Genomic DNA, 12,995 nt, shown 5'->3' with positions numbered 1-12,995 from the left:
TAGCCATAGTCTCAGACCCTTTGGGGGGGCTTTCTGTACTCCAGGTTGGTAACCACCTGCATCCCCCAAACTCTGGTGGCAAAAATACCTAGAGTTCAGATTTATGCTGTAATTCATTTATTTCCAGGTCAATTAATACGTTAAATCCCAAATTTTGACTGTCAATACGATAGATCTCTAGAACAACCAAGCCCAGGGCCAGAATATGGAATAAGAAGAATGAGGGTCTCCTCTGTCTTCTCTAAGACTGAGTGGCACATGTCTTCTGCTGAATACAGACTTTTTGGAAAGATGAATGCCCCTAAATTGGAGGTAGAAAGACTTGGGCACCTCTACCAGATGGTCTAAGACTTTCAGGAATTCTCCAGTCCAGCCAGTGTGGTTCAGTGGTTGAGTGCCGACCTATGAACCTGGAGGTCAGGGCACATGCCCGGGTTGCCGGCTTGATCCCCAGTAGGGGGCATGCAGGAGGCAGCTGATCAGTGATTCTCTTTCATCATTGATGTTTCTATCTCTCTCTCCCTCTCCCTCTCTGAAATCAATAAAAATACGTTTTTTAATAAAGAATTCTCCACAGAGACATGAAAATTTTCGTTACTTGTTTTGGAAAAAGTATTGTTTTCTATCAATTATAGTGATAGAAAACAATGAAGTGGGTCTTCACACCAAACTGCCAAGAGGTCAGAAGGGCTTTTTGCAAACTTCCCATCTTTTTCTCAGCTTTCAAACCAGCAATCTTAGGCTTATTATAATTTGAGAAACGATTTAGTCCTTAGTGCTAAAAGTTAACAAGCAAAAATTTTCAGTGAAATGGTTACCTAAGGAGCTGGTTTTGCTCAGTGGATAGAGCATCAGCCTGCAGACTGAAGGGTCCTGGGTTTGATTCTGGTCAAGGGCACATGCCCAGGTTTTGGACTCGATCCCTAATAGCGGGCATGCAGGAGGCAGCCGATCAATGATTTTCTCTCATCATTGTTTCTGTCTCTCTCTCCCTCTCTCTTCCTCTCTGAAATCAATAATATATATATATATTTTAAAGTATGGCTTCTTTAACGAAAAAAAAAGAGAGTGAGACCAATAACAACCCCATAGTGAGAGTTTCCATTCTCCTGGTGAAAGGTTTGTGAACTACTGAAAAACAACTCTTTTGATCATAGAAGAGAATGTTGGTGCTGAGGATGGAAACGCCAGTAACCCACAAATCATCAAATTTAGTCTTGGAATTAATAAAAAGTACACCAGCATCGTGATCTTCCCTGATTGTGTTTTTCTTGGGCTAATATTGAAATGAATTCTCATTCTTTGACTTGAGGGTGGAGAAGTAAGTGGTGATTTGAAAATATCCCAAAGTAGGAAGCCAACCTGGGATTTGAAATTTGCCACAAATAATTTGCCAGGTGGATATTCATCACTTCGTTAGTCAAGGATTTCATTGTGGGCTTTTTGGGCCTCATAAGTTTTCTCATGAAGGAAACCATGCTCCCTCTGAGCCACAGCTCTCCTTCCTGTCCCTACCAGCACAATGTTTTCCTGCAGGGGTGAGTTGAACCATCAAGCCCTTGCATTGCCATGACCATTGTATCCAATGGGGCTGAATCCTTCAGAGCCCTTAACATGTTCAAAATCCAAACCACCCAATCACTCCTGCAGTTCTCTTGGTAGTTTATGAAGCTTTTTCAAATATATTTTCTTTAATTACTGCAGTCATCCTGTGAAAGGGGTATTACTATCCTTATTTTATACATGAGGAATTTAATGCTCAAAATGGCGAAGTATCTTGCTCATCACAATCCAACAGGTTAATAAGAGACCAAGACTCAAACCCAGGTCATCTGATGCCAGTTCCAGTGTTTTCTTCTCTGTCCCACAGTTAACTCTTATATGATCCAGCCTCATTACAAATCCCACTTGTTCTTTATCTGCCAACATTATTCTTGTCAGACACATAGGACAGAAAATAATGTATTTCTTCAGGGGCTACCCAAATTTGAAATGGCTGTGTCTAAAGACAGTGGAGCACGAACTGAAAAACGGTGGGTCATATATTTGACCTGCAGACATGTTATGTTTCACAATTTTTTAAATTATATTTTATTTTTATTGTTAACATTATTATAGATGTCTCCCATCACTCCCCCCCACCTTTGCCTGACTCCACCCAGGTCCCACCCTCCCCTCCCTCTGGCCCTCACCACATTGTTGTCTGTGTCCAAGGGCTAAGCAAATATGGTCTTTGGCTATTCTCTTCACTTCTTCCCCCTGCCCCCCTCACCCTCCTCCCCTCTGACATCTGTCAGGCTGTATCATATATCCATGTTTCTGGTTCTATTTTGTTCATCAGTTTATTTTGTTCATTAGCTTCTACATATAAGTGAGATCATATGGTATTTGTCTTTCTCTGACAGGCTTATTTCGCTTAGCTTAATAATCTCTAGGTCTATCCATGCTGTCACAGAAGTTAGCTGCATAGTATTCCATGGTGTAAATGCACCGCAGCTTTTTTACCTAGTCATCCACTGATGGGCACTTGGGCTGTTTCTAGATCTTAGCTATCATAAACAACACTGCTATGAACGTAGGGGTGCATATATTCTTTCTGATTGGTGTTTTGGGATTCTTAGGATATATTCTCAGAAGTGGGATTGCTGGATCAGAAGGCAATTTCATTTTTAATTTTTGGAGGAAACTCCATACTGTTTTCCACAGTGGTTACACCAATTGGCATTCCATACCAGCAGTGCACAAGGGTTCCCTTTTCTCTACATCCGCACCAGTACTTGTTTGTTGGTTTATTGATGGTAGCCATTCTGACAGGTGTGAGGTGATATTTCATTATGGTTTTAATTTGTATTTCTCTGATGATTAGTGACATTGAGTATCTTTTCATAATGTCTATTGGCCATCTGTATGTCCTCTTTGGAAAAGCGTCTATTCCGGCCTTTTGCCCATTTTTTAAATTGGATTATTTGTCTTCCTGGTGTTGAATTGTATAAGTTCTTTGTATATTTTGGAAATTAACCCCTTATCAGATATATCATTGGTGCTGGCATAAAAACAGTCATATAGATCAATGGAAAAGAACAGAGAGCCTAGAAATCAACCCACACCTCTATGGTCAATTATTTGTCAAAGGAGGCAAGAACATACAGGAGAGTCAAGACAGTCTATTCAATAAGTGGTGCTGGGAAAATTGGACAGGTACATGCAAAAAAATGAAACTAGAACACCAGCTTACACCATACACAAGAATAAACTCAAAATGGATAAAACACTTAAATGTAAGTCGTGAAACCATTAAAATCCTAGAAGATATAGGCAGTAAAATCTCAGATGTCTCACTCACAGTTTTTGTTTTGTTTTGGTACTAACATTTACAAATTCAGAGATTTCACACGGAACTCCACATTTCCAGCTTCTCTTGAAAATGGGGCAACCCTGGCACACATTCGGCGTGGCAGTGATTGGCTTTAGCTGAGTAGCACCGGCCCGGAGACAGGAAATGTGCTTTCCAGTTTGCCCCAGGCTTCTCCACTCAGGCAGTGCATGCGGCACAGGGCCCCATTCATGCACTCAGGTTCCCTGACAGGCTCTGTGGGCAGTGGTGCTGGCTACCTCTGCTCTTGAACGTGAACACCTAGGGAACCGGTCAGGGACCAGATAACACAGTGCCCAGCATGCACTGGGAGCCCAGTAAGGGAAGGGTTGAAGAACTACACCAGAACTTGTTACATTTATTGGTTGTTACCCGTGAGTGTTGACAGTGTTTATACTGATCATTACGGAGAATTGGTCCTAACCCCCTAACTTAGCATCGTTGATGCGGCTTAATAAATTGTTCATGGAGAGAGAGAGAGAGAGAGAGAGAGAGGAATAGCCTCCCTCCCAAATATGTTTGATTCATTTTTCACCAGATTCTTTCACATGTGTGTCTAAATGATAAACAGATTTATACACCCAGTCTTTGGAATTGACCTCTTCATTATTGGTGTGACACTCATCCATTTTAAATTGAGTTTACAAAGTATTTGCTTTTCTTTGCCTTTCATTCTCAGTTTTATAGATTCAAAAGACAGATGATCTGGGAAACTGTTTTAATAGTCCCGTATTTCAATAAATACTATACTTATATATGTGGAAAGTTTTATAGTGGTTTGGATTTTTTTATTATTTATAGAGATTTGGTCTGATCCGTGGGCAGCTGATAAATTTTAAAAAGGGAGAGAACATGAGTAAGAGAAAGGAAAAGGTAATAAAAGAAAAACTATTATAAAACAACCCTTAAAGGATAGGAATTTGGTTTTATGTTGGTTGTACCCTTAAACACAGATGTACATAATGAAAATATGAGAGAACAGCCTATCAGGAAGCTCTGAGAGAGATCTCAGTAACCAGCATAATAAAGCGCTTGATTTTGTAGGGTCCCATCCTCCCCTTGCATTCTATGTTGTTGTATTTCATTCTAGAGCAGAAAGAATCCAAGAAGCAGAGCCCATGACAAGGTCAGAAATGAGGACTCTAGACCAACTTCAGCTGGAACATTAAAAAAGTGAAAGTCTAAGACTTCATAGGGACCTCCTACCCCCCTGGATAAAAGTCTAAGAAGCCTTAAAGCAATGAAAGATCAAATTTGAATGAATGAATTAACAAATGAACTACATTTAAAAAGGCCCAGGTAAAAAGAAGGCAGAAAAAAATTGAGGCATGTGGTGGGAACACAACTAGACTCAGAGTTTCTTGAATTTTTTTGTCTGCTTTTTACTATACGTTATGGAAAATTTCAAATATCCAAAAAAGAGAGAATGATCCAGTAAATCTCCATCACCAAGACAAGTCTTAGTCAGTTTAAGAAACTGAAATTCCCAGTGAACCTAAAATAATTATTCTGACTATTTAGTTTCAACTTCTCTTTATTAAATCTATTGTGAATCCCTTATGACTTTCTGAGTTGGGAATATGAAGCCGCAGAGAAAAGAGGCTGTGAGCCTAAACAAATCCACAAACATGCTGTTTATACCCTGGATAACCAGAAGCTGAAAGTGTGACTTTTGTGGTTTACTTTGGCCTCTTAAGCCAAAACAATTAGACTATTGGACTTGAAAGAAAGGAAAAGGAACTCTGAACCTCTTCAGCTGTGAAGGCAAAATCATCAAAATTCTTTGAGACTAAGCAGTTTCTGTGGCTTTTAGAAACTTGTGTGGCCCAAAGGGGTCATAAATAATTTTTATGGTATAATACCCTTAAAGGAAATACTTGGTTTCCCAGGAATTCTTGCCATTCTTACGCGCACAAAGGTTCGCGCTGGTTGCGAAGATCTGTTTGAGCCTGGGGTTTTTTTGGCTCAGTCCTGCCTCCAGGAAACACTAGACAGTGTTGAGATCCAGCCTACCTCCTGGGATTCCTTTAGCTGGTGAAATGAACAGCTTCGAGGTAATGATTCATTTCTTTCTCCTTCATAATTCAGCTTTTAAGTAAAATCTCCACTGGTCCTTCTGATCTCTGGTCTAACTTATACCATCATCTTTTCCTTCTAGTGTCACCTAGAGAGCAATCACAAGTCAAAATGCATTTCCATGGTTAGATTAAGATTTAGAATGGTCAATTGTAGGCCCCATAGGATCCACTGGCAATTCATTCAAGTGATACCACCTCGCCACATCCACAGAAAGCCCATAGAATGGTCCATTTTCTATGTGACTAGGTAGAAAGGAAGGGGGGTGGGCTTCGCCATAAACCTGACCTTCTTATTTTAAGGGTACAGTCAGCATCTCAGTATTAGCCATGTTATAAGGACAATCATCCCATGGGCTTATGCTTCCAAATATTGTCAGCATAGCCCCCTCTGCAAAGGCTGCTGCCATCTCTGCATCGGGCTGAATGCACCGGGCCGAAGAGGTCTAGTCTCAGGAGGCTACTCTGTCCCTGGTCAACCAAGACAGCGCTCTCTGGGCTCACAGCAGAGCTGCTAGTGGCAGAGGTCCAGCCACATGGTGTTTTCTGGGCCTAGAATCCCCAAATCCCAAAGTCATTTATCCTCTAAGTGGAGCCCACATCTGGAATGCACCTTTGCTAGCAGGCAGTAGTTTATAGGTCGTTTAATGACATTTCCATTATGCAGATGTCTGCTAAAATTAAGTATCCGTAATGACATATTTTTATCTACACTATCATTTAAGTGCTTTTTGAATAAAATTTATCAGTGCTTGCATCTCTGATTTTGCTCTGCTGGTGAGTTTTTTATAATGTTGTTTACTGCAAAACAGTACCCTCTTCTGAAAGCTTTTATCCAATTCCCGTAGTGATGTGCTAGACATTGGCAAAGTGCAGTTCAAATGAAAATTTCATCATCTTCAAAGGCTACTTTTATGAGCTATCAGAGAGCACCTGCCTGACCCTGGGTGGGTACCATAAAACAGAGAGGACACATGAAGCTTTTCTTGCAGAAGTTGAGAGTCTGTGTAATACACATGAAGAATATGCAAAGCAAAGATGATACCATTTTTGTATTCACGGCGTACTTCAAACACTGAAACTTTTGGCAACATACTTGTATCGATGAACAGATTCAAAACAACACCAATATAATAAAGTCACTACTACAATATATTAATGTCTTGCAAGGTTTGTAAGAATTCTTAGGAATCACACTTTTGATGTCTGGCTTAAACTGTGCATTGGCCCTATGCTCTCTGACATACTCGTGAAGCAGAAATGATCCGTTTTAACAAGCATTTACCTTGCTTTGCACAGACTTGACATTATCCCGAGCTTCTTTCCTTCAACTTAGCAAGGTGCATTCTCTATACCCGTTATCCATACCTCTGCACTCGGTATTTCTTCCGATAGACCTTCCTGTAGGAAAAAAGCATCAAGAGCCCTCACAGGACCACATTAACACGGGGTAGTGATTTCACATAGCAATGGTAGATAAAATATTAACACAGGAAATACAAAGGATTCACCAGGTTAAAAAATAAGAAGAGCATCCCATGCCTGGAGCAGTACCAGGATGATGCGCAGTGGAAAAGTCGCAGGCCAGCGGGGTTCTGGCTCAGGACTGGGCAGTGGCAGCCAGGCTCCTGCAAGGCGAAGGGACTAAAAGTGCTCTCTGTCGATGTGGAGGCCAGAACCAGGCTCAGTGCTTTAAGGGCCAAGCAAAGGCCGCTGAACAACATGATTTCTGACCTCTCAGTGCAAAATATGGCTTTATCAGAGTCTGTGGACCTGGAGAGTCTGGAAAGCCACAGCCTCAAGTAGGAAGTGAATGAGATTCTTGCTGCTTGGTAACCAGATCTGTAATAGTCTCATTGTTCCCACAGGATAAGAACTACAAATAAGACCTGGTTCTGCACTTAATGCCATGAGTCCAGATGGTAGTAACCACAAAACCACTAGGGAAGAACAGAAGGAGGGAGGGAGGGAATAAGGGAGGGGAAAGAAATCTGCTATCAGCCTAATTATGGTTCCTTCATTGGTCATCTCCTTTTCTTCCTTTCCCTTGATATCCTGCAGTTTCACTTGAAAGGACTTGGGTATAAATTTAACTTTGTTTATTTTGTTCAGTACTCATAGCACACTTTTAGCCTAAAGAATCACATACTGTTTTTAGAATATTCACTTAAATATTTCTTCCTTACCAGTTCACTGTTCTCTTTTTCAGGAACTCCTACTGACTGTTGGAACTTCACAATCTCTTTTTCCATATCCCTTTACTGCTCTGTCTCTCTACCTATCATCTATCTAATCTCTCTAAATTACATTTTTGGTCAGTTTTTCATGACTACTTTCTAATTCACAAATTTTCTCTTTAAATCTATTTATTTCTTAAATTTTTATTTTGATGATCATATTTTTCATTTTTTAAGATTTATAATTCTTTTTTAATATCCTCATGTTCTTGTTTCATGTTTTTATTTCATAATTTCGTGTCCTTTTTTTGAAAGGAAGTTATTCATTCTTTTATCTTTTCAACATCCTAGACATACTTATTTTAAAGTCTTTGTCAGGTTGTTCCTTCCTTAAAGCCAACTGGAATGAATTAATGTTCCAACAGTAGATTTTGCTGCCTATCTTTCTTGGTATTAGATTTTATTTTTTATGTGCTTACAATGTTTGGCCTGTAGGCTCATTTTGAGTAGGAGATTCTTTCTCACTCTCATATTTTAATATAAGGCAAAAACATTAATAAAAACAGAAACCACATACAAATAAAGGGAACCGGCTACCAAGAAGATATTTTATATAAATGTTAGTAAGATTGCATATTATAAACTACAAATAAAGGAAGATAGATGCAATTATTTGTCAGATACTTGGGACCTAGTGCTTACCATGAGACCTTGTATATAGTAGATGCCTCAATTCATAATATAATTAAAGAGACTTGGCTTTGGTTTGTTGAAGACTTCAGCTTGAATTGTTTGAACATAATGAGCAACCGATTTTGAGCTATTCAAATTAAGAATCTCTGAAATGAAATTACATAGATCATATGTGGCATCACAGATGTAAACTATGCAAGAAAATTCTAGTCAAAAATTTAAAATTAGAATCCCAGGTGAAAGTTCTATCTTGTATTTTATTTCTGACCAATAGCATTAAAGAAATGACCCTACTTGGCCTCTTTTTCCTCACTATTCCTTCAACTAATCACTGAATACAGTCCTCATAATTGATGATTGTATAAAAATTTATGCCCCAAACTTTTTGTCAAGATAGACTCTCATAAAATGTCCCACTTGTATAAAATTTAGTGTATCCAATGGTTTCTTAAGTAACTTCCACTGGAGCTAACCTCTGCTTACAGACAGACATTCTTTGTGCTAATGTTCCAGACATCACATGTAGAAGGAAGGAACATGATGATTAGCCAAAAAAACTATAATTATGAGACCTAGTGACTGATAATGTATTCCACTTTTACCTTTGCTAATGTTTTCACAAAACTGGGCTGGGCTCAGTGTTTTTACACTAGAATCTGTAGACATTTATCCACCTAATAAAATAACCACACAATCTGGCGAAATTCTGCATACTTGGCAGCCCTTCCCACCCCAAAGCCTGGAACAGCATTGGCCCAGCAGGTGTGGCTTTCAGAAAGGCCAGAGAGCTAAATTCGGGAAACCTGCCCAGCACCCCACCGGTGGGGGGTGGGGGGTCGGGGGGAGGGGCAGAGCAGTGCGCCTTCCTGAAAGCCATGTTGGTATGATACCCCAGCTTTTTAGCAGCCCAAAGAGCTTTATTTATTCACAACAGATAATGAAAACTACAGTAGCTGAGAAATTGACACTAGAGACCAAAATTACAATAAATTAAATTTCATCTTAATAAGAGATGCCATGTATTTTTAAAGATTTTTTTTGACATTTAGAATATACATCCTACACAGCATTTGACACTATTGAACACATGAGAAACCTACTCTTCCCCTTTTAACCAAAGTAGCCCCTATTTTTCTTAAAGGGTAAGGTAGAGAGAAGAACTCTCAACAATCTGGACCCTAGGAAGGAGAAAAGGAAAACTGTTCTCTTAAATATATTTTTTTCCATAAGATGCTCTTTAACTGCAGGATCCAGTTAGAGAGACCAGACTTCCTGGGCCCTATGGGCCCTACAGTCAGAATCAGCCGCATATATGGAACACTCTCTGTATAAATACTAAGAGAACTTGAATATAAAAAGGTGATTGTAAAACAACACAGCATAGTGAAGCCTTATGCCAAAGATAAAACCATTAACACCAGGGGAAACTGAAGTGGGGAGGGGGACCGGACGGTGCCTGCCAGAGCAGAACCCTGTAAGAGCAGCTGTGTAGACACTTGTCCCATTCAGTTTCCCAGGATGCTGAAAGTGTCACTCGCTGATGGTCGGAGTTCCAGTAAGAATGGACTGTGTGAGTGGCCAGGAGCACTTTCATGCTACCCCTCGTCCTTGAGTGGCTAAGCTTGGGGCAGACAAATGTGTGGATCTTTACAGCTTCCACTTGATCTTACACCTGAGTCATCTTTTATTTATGTCCTCCTATGGCACAGAATAGTTGTGGGCAACACCATTCATCATCCTAATGGGCTCAATTGGAAAGCTCTCAAATCCCCTGGGACATGCCTTGTTCTAAGAAAAGAATTGTTAACGGAGCTTCTTAAACTAGGAATTTGTGTCTTCCCATAAATTGACCTTGTGAGGTTATTTGTGGATCCCAATAGGAAACTGGTCTCCTTAGGCTCCTGCAGCTCCTCAGCCCTCCCCACCCCCACCTCAGCCAGAGGATGTCCTCTGCCAACTCTCGCCAACTCTAAGCCACACAATGAGGCATTCAATAGGAACCATACTTTGAATTTTGAATTTTGATCTCTTCCCGGGCTAGTGATACACCGTATATGATACTCTCTTGTGATTCTGGGCAGTGGCAGTGAGATGACTTTGCCCAACTGCAGCTAATGTAAGTCTCTGAGCATATGTAAGGTAAGCAGCCCAAGCGATGGTGCTTGCAGGTTCGGTGTATTGCATGCATCTTTTAAAGATTTTTTATTGATTTTTTGAGAGAAGGAGGGAGAGAGAGAGAAACATCAATGAGAGAGAAACATCCATTGGCTGCCTCCTGCATGGTCCCCACTGGGGTTTAAGCCTGCAACCCAGGCATGTGCACTGACCAGGCATCAAACTGGCGCCCTCTTCTGGGTGCATGGGTCAATGCTCAACCGCTGAGCCACACCAGCTGGGCTGCATGCATTTCGACTTACGATATTTTCAACTTACTATGGGTTTATCAGGACAGAAGTCGAGAAGCAGCGTATGTTCCTGTCTGCGAACTGTGCTCCTCTGCTTTCCACGGTAGACTCGAATGCTTCGAGTGTGTTTCTTGCTGGATCTGTTTGTTCCAGTGAATTTGTTAGTGTAATTGTGGCATTTAATGAATCAATATATAAACCAAAGAGGCGTGAGGGGGGAAAAGGAGATTATTGTAAAAAAAAGTTTAATTTATATTTTTCTTATTTCCAACTTACATAAAAAATTGGTAATGACCACCTACCCCCATCATATCAGATATAGTGGCTTCAAATGACTGATAAACTCCATCAACTATGTGACCATATTTGTGAGTTACATCCTCTCTTAGTTTTCCTTGACAGTATTGTCTATGGAAAGACATCCATAGCTGTTGGTGTGTTTGTAAATTGGGCTATCTTTTCTCCTTAGACTTAACCTAAGAACCAGTGTCTGATCTAGGTATCAGTGTAACCTGCCTTGATAGAAGTTGTTACTTAGCCCTTCTATTCACCCCTTTAAGCCATGGTAAGCTCTTGTAATGCTCACAGACACATATTTAATTGACCTCATGGAAGAGAAATAGAAAATCTGGACATCATAATTGTTGCCCTTGAAAGTGAGACAATGTGAGTATACAAACATCCTGTCACTTTCTAACATACATTAGAAGTGATTTACAGCCACCCCAAGGTGGACAGACCCTTTATGTGACTATTGGAGGACTTAATAATGACTTGTTGGACATATGGATACACAGGGAAAGACATTTCTATGGGGCTGCTGTACAGGGACCTCTGATTAATGAATTAAGAATTAAGTCATGCTGAATTCATTCCACAAATATGTGTTAAGTGTCAACTGTATACCTACCAGTTGGCCGGTAACTGCTGGGGCCACAATAAGCCACAAAGGCTAGATGCTTGTGACAGAGCTAAGACTTCCAGCCTATGGGAAATGCGGAGATGCCGTTTCCTCACCAGAACCACACTCTCTGAAAGACTCTGACCGGGTGTGTACCTGACCAGTGGGACAGGATGGTATGAGGGGAAAGAAAGCGTTCTCAAGAAATTTACAAGTTCTCGACATCTTACTGGTAGTCTTGCTCAAGTAATTACGCATCAGTTTTTCTTACAGTGTGTGGCGTTTGACAAGGCACTTGCCGAGGCTACAGAATCTCACTGCGGTGTTTTCTCTTCTAGGATATCAATGAGTGTATTCTCGAAAACTATCCCGAGTGTTCCAACCCCAGGTTATTTTACATTATCCCGTACTTCTGTGGACAGCATCCCAGATGCAGGTAAAGACGAAAGCTCATGGCATGCTCATGGGGAGAACAGGGGTACAATCTCTTGTCTCTCAAACTCCTGGAATTCAGTTAATATGGACTGTTAATCTCTGAAGATCTCATTTGAGACTCTGAAAGTCCTGCAAATAAAAAAAATTAACAAGTTCTGACAGAGGCCTTGGGACAACCCCACTGAAATGCCAACCAAAGTCTTTTTTTAGACTGTGTGTTAAGCAGCTGTTGCTACAGAGCCACGAGATAGTAAGGACCAGTGGTGAGCACCAGCCTGCTCCTCCACAGTGACTGCACCCCGTCCACAGCTGTCCTGGCCTGTGTGGCATGTCTAATTGGGTCTGAAACACTGGATGCTCACACCCATACTTTGATAGTATCTCTCATGAGACATACTTGGTAGAAAGAGAGGAAAGTGCTTTCTAGTGATTGCCCTCTTTAGAGAGGGACTTACTCAGATCTAAGGCCCACGTCCTGCATCAGCATTCCCAGGGTACTTGTTAGGAACCCTTATCTCATCACGGTCTCTGGGGGCTGGAGCAGGCCTTTGTAACCATCTCAAAGATGATCCTGTTCTAGTTACAGTTGCCATTCATTGTGCTGGACAAATGTGCAGCCTGGAGAAGAAATAGTGGTGGCAATGAATACCACCTTTGCTTGATGGAAAATAAACCCTGTTATCAGGAGCAGCACTTTTCCCCAGAGAGACAGGAATTGGAAGGTCACTGTGTTCCTGAAGAGATCAGGGGCAGAGAGCTGGTTCCAAGTCACAGCTCAGTCACTGTACTTGTTGCTGCCACATGATTACTACTTCATTGTTATGTGTATTGCTGTGGTGTTGAGTGGACCATAACACAAAAGTTTGTTCATGGTCAGAATTCCTGGGCTAGAAGTGTCAGTGTTCTATGAGATCTGCTCTATAAATGAGATTGGGG

The 12,995-nt window shown here is 40.9% G+C and overlaps 1 protein-coding gene across 4 annotated transcripts in view; it reads left to right on the top strand.

The window, feature by feature from the left end:
• UST (uronyl 2-sulfotransferase) overlaps window positions 1-12,995 on the top strand; it is a 264,462-nt gene that overhangs the window by 199,675 nt on the left and 51,792 nt on the right. For all 4 annotated transcript variants that reach the window (XM_036315992.1, XM_036315989.1, XM_036315991.1 and 1 more), the window contains exon 6: window positions 11,963-12,060. In XM_036315992.1, the coding sequence (XP_036171885.1) occupies window positions 11,963-12,060 (98 nt within the window). The remainder of the gene's footprint in view (window positions 1-11,962; window positions 12,061-12,995) is intronic.

Source organism: Myotis myotis, unplaced genomic scaffold (genome assembly GCF_014108235.1).
Source record: "Myotis myotis isolate mMyoMyo1 unplaced genomic scaffold, mMyoMyo1.p scaffold_m19_p_7, whole genome shotgun sequence".
Taxonomy (NCBI): domain Eukaryota; kingdom Metazoa; phylum Chordata; class Mammalia; order Chiroptera; family Vespertilionidae; genus Myotis; species Myotis myotis.
The sequence above is the reverse complement of the archived record's forward strand: the minus strand, read 5'-3'. Positions and strand labels throughout refer to the sequence as shown.